This window comes from Eptesicus fuscus, chromosome 11, assembly GCF_027574615.1.
Source record: "Eptesicus fuscus isolate TK198812 chromosome 11, DD_ASM_mEF_20220401, whole genome shotgun sequence".
NCBI classification, from domain to species: Eukaryota; Metazoa; Chordata; class Mammalia; order Chiroptera; family Vespertilionidae; genus Eptesicus; species Eptesicus fuscus.
Genome location: NC_072483.1, coordinates 47,423,239 through 47,441,428, shown reverse-complemented (window position 1 = coordinate 47,441,428; position 18,190 = coordinate 47,423,239). Strand labels below are relative to the sequence as shown.

The 18,190-nt window shown below is 43.2% G+C and overlaps 1 protein-coding gene across 1 annotated transcript in view; it reads right to left on the bottom strand.

Moving 5' to 3' along the window:
- The window catches only part of MYO3B (myosin IIIB), a 357,251-nt gene that overhangs the window by 190,722 nt on the left and 148,339 nt on the right, over positions 1–18,190 (bottom strand). The window contains exons 14-20 of the mRNA XM_054723043.1: positions 16,909–17,007; positions 16,464–16,578; positions 7,012–7,138; positions 6,027–6,237; positions 4,947–5,094; positions 3,557–3,710; positions 2,130–2,218 (exon numbers count right to left, since the gene is read on the bottom strand). Of these exons, the coding sequence (XP_054579018.1) occupies positions 2,130–2,218; positions 3,557–3,710; positions 4,947–5,094; positions 6,027–6,237; positions 7,012–7,138; positions 16,464–16,578; positions 16,909–17,007 (943 nt within the window). The remainder of the gene's footprint in view (positions 1–2,129; positions 2,219–3,556; positions 3,711–4,946; positions 5,095–6,026; positions 6,238–7,011; positions 7,139–16,463; positions 16,579–16,908; positions 17,008–18,190) is intronic.

The window sequence follows — 18,190 nt, the reverse complement described above, 5'->3', positions numbered from 1 at the left end:
TCCATCCTATGAGGCAAACACTTATTACCTCCATTTTATTGGTGGGCACACAGAGGCTTAGCGAGAAGCTGAATAATGTGCCCATGGTCACACATTTCAAGCGGTGAGCGGCCATCCAAACCCAGGCCATTTGGTGCCAGGCTCACAACCACTATACTCAGTGCTTTCCAAGGTACTACTCACAGCACCTGGTGATTGCTCAGGGATGCTGAGCAGTTCTCAGTTCTCAGGAAGAGGGGATCCAAGTCAGAGAAATGTTAAGGAACACTCCAGAGAAATGTTAGTGATAAATGAATCCAGGAAAGGACACCACCCCAAAAGAAAAGGACCCTTTTCTCCCTTAAAATCAAGAAGAGGGCGAAAGGGGGAGGGAAAAGGGTGGGTAAGAAAAAGGTGTAGAAGGACAGAGAGATGGAAAGGGAGGCGTGAGGAAGAGGACAGGAATGGGAAGCAGATACGAATGGGGGAGGGAGGATCAGGGCAGATGTGGGTATCTCAGACGTGAAGGACATTAATAAGCAGACATCAATGCAAAGGTAAATTAAGTATTTAAGAGCAAAATCTGGGTTACGATTTCTACCAAAGATCCAAAATAGATACCATCATGTACTGTGTAGAGAGAAAAGCAATCCCCTTTGCTTGTGAAGGGGTTCAGAACAAGTCACCCCAAAATATGCCACTCTGACACGAAGAGTATTTTGAGTTAAAAGCAATCAAAACCCAGAAGAATCAGGAAAAACTCTCTACCTCCCTCTCAACTGCCTAAATTTACACTGGAAGGGGCCTGTACCGGGAAGAGAGCTAGCGCCAGACATTTTTACCTAAGCAACCGACCTGCATAACAGGGCAAACTTTTGTTTTCCAAACCCCTCCTCTGCCTTCCTTGAATGACCCCCTTCCCTTTGTATGGACAGACCCCTACTCCTTTCCTTAGCTCAGGATGTTATATATGCTGCAGTTGCCTGGCTGTCCTTTGGGCATTACATTCTTTCGGGACTCTGTACATACGTACCTAAATTTGTTTTCTCACGTTAATCACAGGGGTGGGGAACATCTGGCCCGTGGGCCATATAAGGCCTGAGAAATCATTTGGCCTGGCCCTCCCAAGGCGTTCGAGGTGAGTTAATTAAATGTTTGACCAAATATAGAAGGCTAATGTTTAAGTTGATGATTTTATATGGCCCACGAATAATGTTATAAATATCCCAATGGTGTTTAGCAGAAAAAAGGTTCCCTACCCCTGTGTTAATGTACCTTATATCAATTTAATCAAAGAACCTAGAAGGGAAGAAGAGAAAGCTTATCTGCCCTTTCACTGGTACTAGATTGCCATTCAACCAGCCTTCAGTCAGGCAAAACTTATTTTAATGTCATATATGAATTTGAGAAATAATTTCAATAAACCTCAAATCAACAAAATAATCCAAAATGCCCTTTATTGAAGTCCTACCAATTTTCTGGGCCCAGGGCCTCAGCAGATCCCCTCCAGAACCAATTAGCCATAATGCCACTGGCTCCTTTGGAGGAACTTGAGCAATGAGTTATTGGCTATGGGACTAGAGAATTTCCTGAATTAGTTGCTCATCCACTTCAGAAACTTGAAGTTGACACTGAAGTAAAATGAATGAAAAGTAGAAATTTTGTTTAATGTTGTGAAAGCTTAACATCTGGATGACGAAGTGAATCCCCCCCCCCCACCCCTTTTCATCTAGACATTTTGGGTGCCCTGTAGCCATACACTTAAAGTGCTACACTTGGAGCCCCACTGTGACACTAACCTTCCCCTGTTACCTACACGTCTCCAGATGACCCCTGAATGTGAACATTCACCGCCGAACACCGCGAAAACTGGAACATGTTTTCTCTCTGAAGAGCTGTCACTTCTAGGCCAAACCCCGGGAGAGGAGCAGATGGCAGCTGGCCGGCCACCCCAGTGAGAAACTGCTTGCTTGCCAGGGGCAACTTTCAGCGATCGGCACCACTGAGAAAGCTTGGGCGCTGTGACTAGGTGTTCGGGAAGAGGTTAAAGGAGACAGAAGTCCGCAAGCAATTTCGTGAGTGGCACAGACGGCGTAGTATGGACACCTTCCCCTTGTCGATTTCAGGATGAATAACTCGGCTCGGCTCACCTTTCCGGCGTAGTGCTGAATGCCAAAGCTCAGCTCCACTCCCTTGGGCCTCCAGAAGTATGTGCAGCGTAGATTATCCTCAAATTTATCTGTGGATTTTCATGTTGAAAAGTTACAGCGTGAATTGTTTCCTCCATCAAACAAAAAACATGCTCCTTGCATGAGTGACCCAGAACAAGGGATTTCAGAGGAGCCCGATATTATCCTTATATGTATGTGGTTGTTGTTGTTAATCCTCACCCGAGGACATTCTCTCCATTGATTTTCAGAGTGGAAGGGAAGGGGAGAGACAGAGAGAAACATCAATGGGAGAGAGACACATCTATTAGTTGCCTCCCACATGCACCCCAACAGGGCTGGGGATTGAGCCTGCAACCGAGGCATGTGCCCCTGACCGGAATTGAACCTGTGACCCTTCAGTTCACAGGCCAACGCTCTAACCACTGAGCAAGTGGGCCAGGGCTTCATGTTGTCTTTGGTGTCAGGCCATACTCTGAGATCTCACGTTCTGCTCTGAGAACTCCTAGCATGGAGCATGGACAGTGATGACACCAGAAGTCCGGCCAATTAGTTCCAGAACCATGAAGAGATCCCATGGAAAGCAAACATTCATCCTGGCAACTTGTGACAATTTTATAGATAAAACGAAGCCAACGAGGGTGACAATTTCAACTCCTAGAAGCGAATCTTGCCACAAACCAATTTTCCATCTGGGGAAAAGACCTGAAACTTTGTTCTCCCTTGAGGATCACTTTTGCTATTGCTGTGACTGAGAGCCACCTCTGTGAGAGGAATGGTGCGAAGTACTAAAGGGATGCCAGGATTCCAGCTTTGCTGCCTCAAGCATCTCACAGTCTAAGTGAGGGCCAGGATCGTGTGCAACACTGAGGATCTGAGGAGAGGAAGGAAGCCAAGAGGAACAGGGCTAGGAGGGCCTTGAATGCCAGGAGGAGGTGTTTTATTGTCATGCCAGAGAGAACAGTAGCCACCAAAGGAGACTTTAAACAGACTAATGTAGCTAGGATGTCCAGGATAGAGGGGAGAGTAGGAGCTGGATGCCAGGAGACCAGAAGGGGCCTCTATACAAACTTGGCCTAACGGTGGAGGGGCGTCCAGGTGGAGATATTCGAGCAGGGTAAGAAATGGAGGGGAAGCAAGTATTGCTTGTGGGAAAAGAAGGTATAAAAACGATGTTGACATAGGCTCATGGTATTTCCGTTTGCAGAAATAGGATAGTGAGGAGTGTTTGAGAGATTTAAGATGAATATTCTACCAGGACATTTGCTGAACATTTCAATTCCCTAAAAGCACTTTCACAACTTACCAGGTGGCTAAAACACACAGGATAGGTCCATTAAGCCACACTCATTGGATGACATGAGCCAGGCTCTCTTCTGAGTGTATGTCCCTTTCCAAAAGGTACCTACCAACCAGGGTCTGATCCGTGGCCTGGGGAAACCGACTTTCCTCATCCAAAAGCGCCAGTAGTCCCAGGGGTTTCTGGAGGAACATATCCAAGAGTGGCCGGTTGTCCTCATACTCCACGGGGGCAGCGTCAAGGCCCTCGTTCTGATATTCCATCTGGAAGGAAACGGAGTGTGATTGTCTCCAGCCCCAAACTGGCCCAGGCACCGCCAGGCTGCCTTAGCATGGACTTTCTACGTCCTGCAACATGTGGAAAACAGGGTGTGTTTATGCTGGTAAAGGACCCTTCTGCATATAACACTGTTAAAGCTTTGGTTTAAGCCTGACCTACGGGTGGCCTGTGGCAGGCAGCTAAAGCGCAAAAGAAGGGATGGCTCTCTGTCTCCCAAACGATGATTTGGTAACATAATTTAGAAACTCTTTTAGAAAAGAAGTTGAATTTTTAAAAATTTTTTCTGTGTGACAAGTATGGTTTAAACCAGGTAGAAAGCAGACTTCTATTTTGCAAAGGATTCTGCAAGGGGATCACCTGGGACTGAAAAACTAGAAAAAGTCCAGATTTCCCTGGGAAATAAATGCATGCAACCTGGACTGAAACAAGGTCAAATTTTGTGCGGGGGGGGGGGGGGGGGGGGGGGGGAGGAGGGCAGGGTGGTTTAAGAGGAGAGAGCAGTGTAGTATGGATTTATCCAGCTCCGATGATAAAACCAATATTGGCATTTTTACTCCATGTCTCTGTTTCTCTAATCATATTATAGTTTGTGTGTCCCCACTTCTTCATTAAAACAAGGGATTTGGTCAGAATGTCTCATTATTGCAACTATTTGATACAGGAGAGTCTTGGGGTTGGGGTGGAAGAGAAGGGTCCAACTAGCTCCACACCCTGTTTTATTTGTCATGAAACTCATTGGGGAAAGACTTGCATTTCAGAAAACCTATCCTCCTCTTCCCCTGAGACACCCATCCAGTTCCTGTAGGATCTGGTGAGCTGGACATGGGGGATGGCGCCGGCCTGAGAGTTAAGAACATAAGAACCTGTGTTCTGAATTCAAGATTGTCCCATGTCATATTGGACATGATCACAGATATTTTTAGCTAAATAAAGTAGAAGAAAATCCAGCATTCGGGGCAATACACACGAAACCGTTTGGAAGCCACATTTAAATAATTGGCTTGGCACCAGCTCCACCCAAGGGAGGAAATGTGCCTTTCCACAAAAATCAAGACTTCTTTGTTTTTCAGGCTAAATGTAGACCATTGATTTATTTTGCCAGTGGTTTTTCCCTTTAGAGCCTTTCACCTGTTAGCCTAACAGGGTTTCTGATTCAAATTGTAGGCAACTTGGAGACACCTTCCCAGGTCAGGTTTACTGATTTCAGAGTTCACTATTACCTGCTCAAAAGCAAAAACGTGCTGATTGAAGTAGTACTGGATTTGCTCATTGGCGATGTTTATGCAGAGCTGCTCAAATGAATTTCTCTGGAAGTCCTCAAATCCAAAAATATCCAATATCCCCACATTCATACCGCCATCTGCACTACTGCATGAGAGAGAATACAACCTTTTAGGGAAGGAAACATTCATCTCAGAGGACAGTGAGAATGTATGTATGTGCCCACGTATTTATCAATCCATGTACCCACTCATGGAAAGCAGCATTCTGCCGCCTCTAAGAAAGGAATAGTTTGTGTCTTAAACCATGTATTCCTTTAGTCTTTCAACAGTATTTCCAACTTGTTTAAAGCAGTAGGAGCTCCATATAGAAAGAGATGAAAGAGGAACCACTCCAAATGGACGGGAGCTGACTCTCATTCTTTCACCTCCCCACCCACAATCGAGGGAGTAGTGGTGATAATGTAAGGTCCTGTGCTTTAAAACTTTTCATGAAATGTCTCAGTTGATTCTAATTATGAGATTATTATCCTAATTTTACAGATGAGAAATCCGCCACTTAGAACATGCAGCTGATCAAGCTGTAGAACTTGGATGCCAATCCTGTTTGTCAAGTTCCAAGCCAAGTCTGTTCTCTTCAACAGTACACTGTACTGGCTCTGTCAATCATCTGCCTTTCAGGTATCACTACTTGGCCCTCCTGGATCCCAGTGCATTTTTTTTTTAATTTCTTTTTATTAATTTCAGAGAGGAAGGGAGAAGGAGAGAGAAATAAAAACATCAATGATGAGAGAGAATCATTGATCGGCTCCCTCCTACACTCCCCCTCCTGGGGATCGAGCCGGCAACCCAGGCATGTGCCCTTGGCTGGAATCGAACCTGGGACCCCTCAGTCCGCAGGCTAATGCTCTATCCACTGAGCCAAGCCAGCTAGGGCCCCAGTGCATTTTTAAAAGAAGAAGACCTAAGAGCTTCGCTAAAGAAAACCCAAGAGAGGACCAAATGTTTTGTCCTGCAAATTCTGAGGCACCGGGGTTGATGACAGCTCTCCCGAGGCCTCTGCTCCCTGGCGGAACTTGCCATATGTTTTTCTCTGGCTGCAGGAGTGTATTGATGCGATTTACAATCCAGCTGAAGAGCCTCCCATACAAGGCTTTAGACATGGCATCTCGGACGTCCGAGGCCCTGTCAACAGTGTTGGCGCGGATGATGGTCTCTCCTCGGGTGACCACACAACGGGAAGTGAGGGCCTCCTGGAGCTCTTCGGGGCGGATGCAGAGCACAGAGGCAGCTGGAACAAAGGGGAAGGGTGACACTGGAGAATGGACCTATCCATCCATTCATTCATCCAGCCAGCATTTGTTCAACATCTACTCTATCCTTGGCACTGCAAAGTCCAAGATAAACAAGCCAGGTCCCTAACCCCAAGAAGCATCCAGATGACCCAGTACCTCCCAAAGTGTTCGGAAAGCTCCGCACTGGTGTTAGATTTAAAAAAGTGGAAGGAAGTCGCTTTGGTCAGGTAAGCTGGAGCAATTTCTGGAGACTATAATATCCTCTTAGAGAGTCACAACACAAACTAGTATTTTACAGGCCATAAAAAGTGCTGTATTTTAACACAAAAGGTGTTCATTTGGTTTAAATGAGGTTTCTGTAAACTCAGGATTCTCATTCTTTGTACCACCATTATTACTTGTAAAACAAAACAAAACAAAAAACAACAATTAGGTGCCTGCTTTCTCCCCTGCTGATGTTGATTCAACGGATTTAGAGTGGGGTCCAACCTCTCGTATTCTTTTAAAAAAATTCTTGATGATTTTCAAAAGCTGCCAGTGTTGAGAACCACTGCCCAAAGTTACCTGCCGTGAAATTCTTTTCTGCAGAACATCTATTTACAGCTCATGTTCTACAAGACATCTTTCAGGAAACACTGGTTAGTGAAAACACTCAGAGCTAGCAGAAGAACCAGCAACAGCTGCACTATCTTCTGTAGAGTCTTTAAAAACTACCAACGTGAGAGAAAGATGTACTTTGGCAACACAGTGCGCAGGCATCAAATAATTACCATTTTTCAAAGCTTCAGCATTAGGCACCTCACTTTTATCAGTTTGATGTTGAGAAGAAATAGCTGCAAATTCAATGTTTCCAATATTCAAAATCCCAGCCAAAATTCTGTACACTGAATGCACCTCCTGAAAAAAAGACAAGGACCATGTTTGAAGGTGATTACCAAGGAAACCAAGGAAGCACCAGCACTGTGACAGAAATTGCCAGTTGTCACCAAAATCCATCCTTTCCCTTTTCCTGGCATACAAAACAAAAATTTTTTAATGGTCTTTAAAGTTTGTTTTTATTTTATTTTTTCCCCCTACAGGTCCTTGAGTCCTGAATTCATTCCTCTAAGAGGAAGAACAAATCCTCTGAAATTTCAAATAGAAAGAAAAGATATGATAGAAAGGAGGAAAGTGCTCCACATCCCAGAGTTCTATGTTGGTCAGTAAGAGCTGGATGGCTTTTTTTTTTTTTTTACTGTATGTTATTTATTGCTATATAACACCGCATGGACATCCTTGTGCATGTTTCTGTGCATGTATCAAATTATTATTTTTTAATGTTTATTATTTTAAAATCTTTATTGTGAGAGTATTACAGATGTCCTTCTTTTTCCCCTTAATGCCCACTCCACCTGGTTCCGCCCTGCCCTTCACCACCCTATTGTCTGTGTTAATAGGTAATGCATGTATACATATAAGATCTTTGTTAAACCTCTTCTCACCCTCCACCCCCCCTTCCCTCTGAGAATCATGTCTGTTCCATTTCCATGCCTCCAATTCTATTTTATTCACCAGTTTATTCTGTTCTTTAGATTTCTTACTTGTTTATTTTGATTTTTATATTCAACTAGAGGCCTGCTGCATGAAAATTCATGCACTGGATGGGGGGTCCCTCAGCCTGGCCTGCCCCCTCTCACAGTCCGGGGGCCCTCAGGGGCGGGAGGTGACCAGGCAATCAGGAGAAGGTGATGCCCCCATCACACTTCTGCTGCTGCCACTGCCAGCAGCACAAGCCCTGGCCGGCCCTGGTTACCTGAGCCTCAGGTGGCCCTGGGCGGCTGGGCAGCTGATATCCAAGGCTTGCCTGCACCTTGGGCCAGCCCTAGGCAGCTGGGGGCTGAGGGGACTGGGGGACTCCGGAGGCAGGCGCAGGGAGCGGCTGAACCTGCCTGGGGGAGGGCTGGCCGTGCCACGCGCCTGCTGCCTCAGCAGGGCTGAGGGGACTGGGCGCCGCCATCTTGTGGCTGTGGGCACCACCATCTTTGAGGGTGTGGCAGTCAATTAGCATATTCCCTCTTTATTAGTTAGGATTATTGATAGATATGTATTTATTGCCATTTTATTGTTCATTTTTAAAATCTTTTTCTTCTTCCTCTTCCTATTCTTAAAGAATACCCTTCAACATTTCATATAATACTGGTTTGATGGTAATGAACTCCTTTAGCTTTTTCTTACCTGTGAAGCACTTTATCTGACCTTTAATTCTAAATGATAACTTTGCTGGGTAGAGTAATCTTGGTTGTAGGTCAGTACTATTCATCACTTTGAATATTTCTTGCCACTCTCTTCTGGCCTACATAGTTTCTGATGAGAAATCAGCTGACAGGCATATGAGCATTCCCCTGTAGGTAACTAATTGCTTTCTCTTGCTGCTTTTAAGATTCTTTGTCATTAGCCCTTGGCATTTTAATTATGATGTGTCTTGGTGTGGGCCTCTTTAGGTTCCTCTTGTTTTGGGACTCTCTGTGCTTCCTGGACTTGTAAGTCTATTTCTTTCACCAGGAAGGGGAAGTTTTCTGTCATTATTTCTTCAAATAGGTTTTCAATATCTTGCTCTTTTTCTTCTCCTTCTGGCACCCCCATAATTCGAATGTTGGTATTCTTGAAGTTATCCCAGTGGCTCCTTACATTACTTTCAGATTTTTGGATTCTTTTTTCTTTTTGCTCTTCTGATTGGATGTTTTTTGCTTCCTCATATTTTAAATTGTTAATTTGATTCTCAGGATCCCCTCGTCTACTGTTGAATCCCTCTATACTATTCTTTATTTCAGTTAATGTATGATTTATTTCTGACTGGTCCTTTTCCATGACTTTGGCATTCTCACTAATATCCTTAAAATTTTCACTAAGTCCCTTGAAGATCTCATGAATATCGTTGAGTAACTTTACAACTGTGGTTTTGAACTCTGTGTCCAGTAGTCTGCTTTCTTCCATTTCTTTCATTTGTGACATATTTCTTGTCTCCATATTTTGGCTGCTTCTCTGTGTTTGTTTCTATGTATTGGGTAGAGCAGCTATGTCTCCTTGAGTTGGTAGAGTAGCCTTGTAGAGTAGGTGTCCTATAGGGCCCAGTGACTCAGAACTCCCCAGTCAACTGAGCTGGGAACTCTAGGTGCACTCCTTTGTGGGCTGTGAACAGTCTTATTGTAGTTGAGACTTGATTGCTGTCAGTGTCACTGGAGGAATTAACCTCCATGCCAATTGACAGTGAGGACTAGCTGGGACTACAGTGGGAGAGCTGCTGTGCAGGAAACACCCCTATGGAGCAGGACTTGCTTCAATAGGGTTTTGGTGCTCACTGAGTCTTCCCTTTGCATGTGTCACTTGTGGATGTGTAGAATTGTAATCCGGTATGGTCTGAAGCTGTCCACCAGGTGCACTGGCTCTTGGGTCTTCAGGGAGGTGCAAAGTCAGCCACTGCCTGAGGCCACCCAGCAGGAGCTACAGAGAGATCTGCAGATTCTTCCTATTTGTATTGGGTTTGGAAGTGCTCAGGTGAGGTCCAGCTGTGAAGCAAGGCAGGCTGGTGCTGGTGCTGGGTCTTGGGATTTTTATTGATAGGTTTGAGGCATATTGACACCAGCCTCAGCTTGAGAGACTTTAGCAAAATCTGAAGCCTAAGCCAGAACAGGCCATTCATATGGAAAAGCTGCTGCAAACAGCTTGGGTGGGGCTACAAACTGGATGAGGCAGGGTCTCATCAAATCACCAGGGCAGAGCAAACAGTGTGCTCCAAGTTGATGGGGACTCAGATATGGTTGCCAGTCAGCCCTGGGTTGGGGGGGGTCTTGGCATAGGAACAAGCACCTTCAAGAACCCCTGCAAGCACCTTCTGAGCACCTCCATCTGGTAGAAAGCCCTAGTTCCTGCCCTGATGCCAGACAACCCAGTTCCTCCCCATATGTGTCTGGGTCCCCCAATGCCTCCTGGCACTGGAGCTCAGAGGAAGTGAGTCTGAGTAAGATTATGCCTGACCCTTTAAGAGGAACATCTGGTCTGGTAGCCTCCGTGTCCCTCAGACTCAATCCCCACTGATTTTTATAGCCCAAAGTTATGGGGACTTTTCTTCCCAGCTCTGGGACCCTGAGTTGGGGGTCTGGTATGGAGCTTGGACTCCTTGCTCCTCATAGCAGCCTCTGTAGGGACTGTCTCCCTCTGGATTAAAAAAGCAGCCCACATGGGTGCTGGACCAGCTCGTTCCACACCTCCACTCTCCTACCAGTCTCAATGTGCTTTCTTTTTTACTTCTCTAGTTGTAGGACTTCCATTCAGCCAGCTTTCAGGTAGTTCTGAATGATGGTTGTCTTGTGTTCCATCTACAAATAAATTTCTTAACCTCCCTTGCAGTTAAGTATGGCTGTGTAATTAAATTCTTAACAAAGGAGCAAGTGCAATGATGTGGGCCACTTCTGGGACTGGTCTTATGGAAGCCAACATTTAGTCAACATTACTCCTCCTTACTTTCTTTCCCATTATTGTTGGCAGGAACTCCCAACAACCCAGCTTCAACCAAGCCTTGAATTAGGATACTTGAGACCAATGATTGCATGAAATGGAGTTGTTCTGCAACTTGAACCTCTTACCTTGGAAGGCTATGAGAGGGAACTGATCTTCTTTGTTCTTTAAGCTACTTTTTTCCATTTATCCTAACTAATACCAGCTTCCAAGTTCAGGTATGGTTATTTCTTCAAAATAAAAGGGGAAATGTTTCCTTAACCTCTTTTGAATATAGCTCTTATGAACCAGTTGGCAGGGCATTAATGGTTCGCTAGAACATTTTGAAGTTAAATGATGGAGTATATAGTTATGAATGAGGTCAGGAAATATTTTGAAAGACTCAATATATCTGTGATATTGTGATTAATAAGAAGTATATAGTATTTGGTCTTCACACTGATTTCTGGCACAAGAGCTTGGAAAAACCTTGGAATTTTTCTGAGTGATAAGGATGAGAGGTATGTCCTTTGTTATTCATAATAAGCTCCTTCCAACCACACCTGAGTCCATCCTAATGTGCTTGGAGGATGGGATCTGGTTTCCAGAGAAACTAACCCTGTGATGCAAGGGTTAGAACTTTTAGCCAAACCCTGGACCTCCAGGGGGAAGTGAGAAGGGCTGGAGATTGAGTTAATCACCAGCAGCAAGGATTTAACCAGTCATGCCTATGTACTGGAACCTCCACTCAACCCCCTCACTCATAAGGTTCAGAGCACTTACGGATCAATGAACACAGGAGAGTGGTGAGAGGAAGTGGTGCTCCCTCTCCCCACACCTGGCGCTATGCATCTCTTCCATTAGGCCGTTCCTGAGTTGTACCCTTTATAACAATAAGTAAATAGTAACGGTAAGTAAATTGTTTTCCTGAGTTCTGTGAGTTCTTCTAGCAAATTATTGAACCCGAGGAGGGGGGTCTTGGGAACTCCCAATTTATAGCCGATCAGTCAGAAGTAAAAAATCTCTGGGACTTGCAATTGGTGTTTAAAGTGGGGGCAATCATGTGGGACTGAGCCCCTAACTTGTGGGATCTGATGCTAACTCCAGGTAGACAGCATCAGAGTTCAATTGAATTGTAGGAGAATTGGTTGGTGTGAGGGAAAAACTGCACATATTTGTTGTCACAAGGGTTGTAAAAACAGTTCAGATGATCTTCAGTCCTATTTTTATATTGAAGTTAGATACATAAGTAGCATTAATGGTAAAACATAATGTATGTTTATTTATTTAAACATTTGCATTCCTGTAGGTGAGAGAATGAAATATATAGCCGAGAAATTTCTGCATCTTATGCTTCTAGATAGAGAAAAGTACTCCCACCAAAAATACTCTGTTGGGGAACTTGATTTAGTACCACACATAGCAGCAAACTAATAGAAACTGTCATTAAACCATTGATAAAGCATTGTCCCCAACTGAGCCTTCCTGTAAACATTACTCGGTAAAGTCAAAAAAACTGAATACAGACTGTATAGTGACATCTGCTGGATACCTGATAATGCTTCAAAGACAAATGAGGATTTTAAACTAGGTTCTACTATAGATAAATATTGTTCTTTAAACTTCTAAATCAAATGTAAGATGTCATGTTTCTGACTCCAAGGAGCGCTGTTTTAATCACGCAATTTAAGAGTGGCTAAAGGGAACACCTACCAAATGAGTTTTCTGAGACTAGCCTGGATTTAACATGACAGAACCTCATTACCTTCATCAATACAGTGTGAAGCTTACAGAATGCAACTAGTGAGCCACTTCCCAGGGAGGCAGATCCCAGAGAGTAAGAGACAGCAGTGTTTCTGTCTGTTATTTCTATGTCCAGGTATCTCAAAATGTATTTCTTCTAATACACACAAAAACACAAACACAAACACACATCATGTATGACAGTACAAGCCATGCAACCTCCCAACTAATGGTGCCCAGGCATTGGAGTGATCACCTCCAAAGGAAATGGTGGTTTTCGTCACATCGCTTCTCTAGCAATACCCTCTTCTGCAAAATGCTCACACATGTCCTCTTTTAAAGAGGAAAATTATCTCGGACCTTCAGCAACATCTTTGGCATTCAAACACTATGTGAATGACTGAAGTCTCCTTCCTCAGAGAGGGAACTTGAGAAGAAATATCAAAACTCACCTAATTAATGAGCTCTTAGCCTTGGGAGGCTCCCTATGCTACATTTTCACGCTATTCCACTTGACTCCTTTAATCTCATCCTTGGGTTAGTTCTTCCTTTCTAGCCTAGGGACCTATACCAACTCTTATGTTCTAATCATGGTAGAGTTCAGTCAGTAGTGTGTCCATCTGTGGGATTTCCTCCTCCTCAATACTTCTTAACCAGAGGTCTCCTCTCTTCCTCGCACAGCCACCCTGGGGAGGATTTTCGCCTTCCTCGCCTTGCTCCTTTCCTCGTGGCTCATCTCCAGCTCGGGAGCCTTTCCTGGCAACCCTGCCCTTCCTACAGAATGTTGCCATGCTGCCCTATCTCTGTCTTTTTTACCAGTTTCCAATGTTCTATATGGAAATGCCTCCCTCAGGACAGAAAAAAATTATCAAGAAGACTAACAACTCCTCCAGCTGGGTTTCCCAATCCATTGCTGATAAGTATGAATTCAGTTTCACCACCGACTAGCAAAAGTGGAGAAGAAAGAGCATTTTTCCACAAAGCCCCATGCGGGAGGGTATGTTTGCTGCTTTTCCTTTTTTTTCTCTCTCAGAATACACTCCTTTCCCAACTCATAATTGATTTGGAAGAAAGGGAAAAGAAATTTGCCCCAATCTCAAAGCCTTCTACCTAACTTTTCATCAAGGGATCTGCAATAACTATCCAATCTTGACCATCACATAGATAATCTTCTAAAAAAGTTTTCATGTAGTATTAAATATGAACATACCTACAACTCTAATATGTTATGATAATCCATATACCAGCAAGACAAACATAATACAGGGTGGGGCAAAATTAAGTTTACAGCTGTTCATATGAAAAATAACACAATTAATAATAATACAAGAATAAACTCTGTTTTGCATACTCACAACTGCAAACCTACTTTTGCGCCACCCTGTACTAAACAAATATAGTAAGGTTTGACTCCAAAAGTAAGAGTTGAAAGCACCGATCTTCATAATAGGGTTTTAGGTATATTCCCCCAGTCTCCTGCAAGGAACTGTTACTATTATTCTGTCTAGAAGTGTCCCTCAGAAAACTTTAAGAAAAAGTTCTGTAACACCAGCTATTTGGCATCCTCTGCCTGACTACATTCAATTGAATCTCTGAATTTAGTCAAATTATTTTGAATTTATAAACAGAGTGAACTAAGTTAATTCAGCAAAACAGGTTGTCTATAGAGATATAGACAAAGATACAACCACAGAATTTAGGTAAGATCCAGCCTTTTTCTTCCATTTCCAATGTTGCTAACTGATATAAGTTGGCTTATTTCAGTATGAATTAATATGGGACATGATATACACACATACACATATAATTATATTCTGGTTTTTCATTTAACAGTCCAGATAAGGCACAAATTAAGAATGTTTATCACTTTTTACATTTCTTTCTCTTCATATTTATTAACACAACCATTCATTCGTTTCTTCTGTACTTTTTTTTTTGCACAGAGGTTAGGATGGCTTACTTCAAGAAATTTAATAGCATATTTAATTTCTTTTGTTTTTAACTGTATCCCAAGCAGCATGTGTTTTATTATTATTTGCAGTATATTTGTATTACTAGAACAGCACCACAATATATTTTCATTTAGAGTTAGGACCAAACTCTTCACAGTATTCTTTTTAAAAAATATATATTTTATTGATTTTTTTACAGAGAGGAAGGGAGAGGGATAGAGAATTAGAAACATTGATGAGAGAGAAACATCGATCAGCTGCCTCCTGCACACCTCCTACTGTGGATGTGCCTGCAACCAAGGTACATGCCCTTGACCAGAATCGAACCTGGGACCTTTCAGTCCGCAGGCCGATACTCTATCCACCGAGCCAAACCACTAGGGCCTCTTCACAGTATTCTATAACCATCAATCACTGTACTCATTGAAAGCAAAATATTACAACCCCATGGCTGACTTCTCTATTGTTGCTATACCTTTTTAAGGAAGTGTGCCCCTAAACACTTTGGCATGGCCCAGGGCTTTAAATGGCTCTACCATGCATCTTTGATAACAACAGCTCTATAAATTAATAACCATAAAGGTCTTTTAACAATGCTGGAACCTGTTCAATTGCTCTCCTCTAAGGAGCCAAGGGAAATATATATCTATTTTTATCTGACCTTTGGGATTTTCCACTGTCTGTCAGTCAGTTTAAAGTCTGTGGGAGACTGACAGAGAAAATTAACAGCTGGCTAGAAAGAAGAAAGGTATTATTATGACTAAAATCAGCGATGCTGGGGAGGGAAGGGCTGGCCAAACTCATTGGATTACAGAAGCAATCCTTTATCCAGAATGGCTGTCCCACGGTAACTCAACTGTCTTGTAATCTAATCCCCTAAGATTTAACACTCTCACCTACTTCCTAATCATTCACCTCCTTTGTTGGAAAAGCAAAAGAATCTGTATATTTTGCAAAATTGATGGCATGAAGCCCAGAAACTATGACATAAATGTATCACAGAATAATATTTGAGAGCCTAGGGTTATAAATACTTTCTGTCACCTCTAGCATATATTTAATAGAGACAGCCTGTATCTAGTACGATAAGAAGAGTGCAGTACTTAGAACTACAGTTAATAATGTGCAACTGGGTACCATGGAGAAGGCAGTGACTGCAAGTTGAAAGGTTTAAATTAACTTGTCTTGGTGGTCAAGGAAATACTTGCATAAATATATTTCTGTAACTTGGGTGTAACCTACATATTCCTGTACTCCTATTACACATTCCACTGTAATGGTTGGAACAGCCCCTGCTCAGAAAGGGGCAGTAGTATTTTGGCATTTGGTACCACAGCTGCAGTGAATGAATGACAACGACAACAACTCATAGGCACATGGCACTTACAACAGTCCTTTGACTTTAATGTTCACCTGTGCACCTTGTTAAAATGCAGATTCTGATTCAGTTGTTCTTGGTTGGACCTGAGAGTCTGCATTTCTAACAAGCTCTCAGGTGAAGACAATGTGTCTGGTCCTCAGGTCCAACTTTGAGTAGTGGCACCTTATGACATGATCAGTGTGTGGCATCTGAAAAGCAAGTAACCTCCCCCCAAGTTAGAACATTCAAGTCTTTACTCACTGTGGGAACTCTGATCAGAGTACGCCGGATGTTAAAGGCCCATGTGCCGAATGCATGTGCAAAGGCAATGACACAGTAGTTTTACTGCATGTGCCGCACAGGTGCACCTTTATCTTATGTAACACTGACGTCACTATTTGGCAAGAAGCCTCTGTTGTCTGAGTTAGTAAAAATGTGTTGCTGACCAGCCAGAGCAAGGCTGCTTTGGGGGGCTACTTTGAATGGCTGCTTTGTCGCTGTGGGCTGCTGTGTTTGCAATGGCCGCTTGACCTGCAATAAAGTCTCTCCCATCTGTTTCTGGCTGCTCATATCTCCTTCCAATTCCTGGCATCCAAAAATGTCCCATTCCTACCAGAGGGGATCAGACCCAACACTCACATTGATCCAAAAATATTTAACACTTGCGTTTCCTTCTCTCCTGACAATCACTTACCTTGTCAGTGAAGCCTATAATCCTGAAACAATGCTGAATTGCTTCGAACTGTCTTCTGTAAGACTCCTTGGAAGTTATGTCATGCATCACCCTTCCAGTCTCATCGGCTATGTACCTAAATAGAGATTGATCAAACAGAAGGATCACTGACTTGGCAAATGGCACCCCAAATACCAGGGCACCATTGGGCTCCTTCTTTGCAGGGGCATTCCCTGGTACTGTGGTGGAATGCTGGTGTACATAGCCGAGTAAAATGACTGCAGTTGAGTTTTGAACATTCTAGAAAATGCAAATGGTGAGAGGCCGTCCCTGCCATCTCATCCTCGGTATTTCAGCTGAAGGCATTATGGGTGTCCAGTGAGAACAGCCCCATTTCTTTTCAAGTTTTGTCAACTGCTAGTTACATATCCATTAAAAATCCACAATTAAAATCCCTGACACTTACTTAGGAGGTTTTTCCTCAGGAAGTCTGAACTCAGAAAGCTTCTTTTGGTGATAAAGACCAGCATAAATATAGTAAAATATGTGAAAATTTTTCTCTCCCCTGAGAACAAAAAGGAAGAGGGGACATTATTAATAATATATTCTGGGCTTCCACACCCCAACTAATTCACACCATTTCCTTTCTGTGCAATATATTATTCTGTAGCAAATTTGAATTTTCAGGCAATTCAGTATGCTACATCCCAATTACAGAATAGTAATAGTGATAGGATTAGTATAGTAATTGTAATCATGTCACATTATTAAACACACTTAGGTTTACTGTACACAGAATGGAACATCTAAGATAACAGTTCTGGTCATACGTGTTTCTATTCCAGTCCAAATGACTATGCATCTGTGCCCATGCCTTCTGTTAGTAGTCCAGGTTACTTCAGAGACAATGATACACATCTTAGAGAGCTCAGCCAAACTCCCTACTCTTCTGGAACCCTAAGTGGCTCACCAGTTTGTATAGCAAATTATGGACTTGGTCCCAAACTGAGGTTTTCATGCTTTCAAACTTGTACTCTTTTGAACACAATTCAAAATGACATGCATCAGTCCCCCTGGTCTACTGCTGTCCACCCTCTCCTAGGCCACCCTGGCCAGGGTCCTTTCAGATAGATGCTACTCTAAGTGTGGTCTATGGACTGCTGTCAGCTAATGACGAGACAAGGAACGGGAAAGTACAACTGCTCTGGATCCCTTTCTTTCCTCTAGAGCAGTGGTTCTCAACCTTTCTAATGCTGTGTTTTAAGCAGAAAGGTTCTCAACCTTTCTAATGCTGTGTTTTCAATGGTCTTTGGCGACCCTGCTAGCGGTTCTCAACCTGTGGGTCACGACCCACAGGTTGAGAACCGCTGCTGTAGAGCCTAAGACCATCGGAAAACACAGGTATTTACATTACGATTCATAACAGTAGCAAAATTACAGTTATGAAGTAGCAACAAAAACAATTTTATGGTTGGGGGTCACCACAACATGAGAACTGTATTAAAGGGTCGCGGCATTAGAAAGGTTGAGAACCACTGCTCTAGAGGAAGATAGTCTCTTCTGTTCAATCCTGAGAATTCTGGCAAATCCTCCCCTTGGCCAACTTAGCTCTATGGAAAGAAATTTTGTCTTGCTTCTACTCCTTGTCCCTATTTGTGACATGGGCCCCACTCTTTTCTCCAGCTTCTCCTGGATATCCTAGCGTTCCTCTGATTGCTAATCCTGTCAAAGCTCTTCTTATTTCTGCC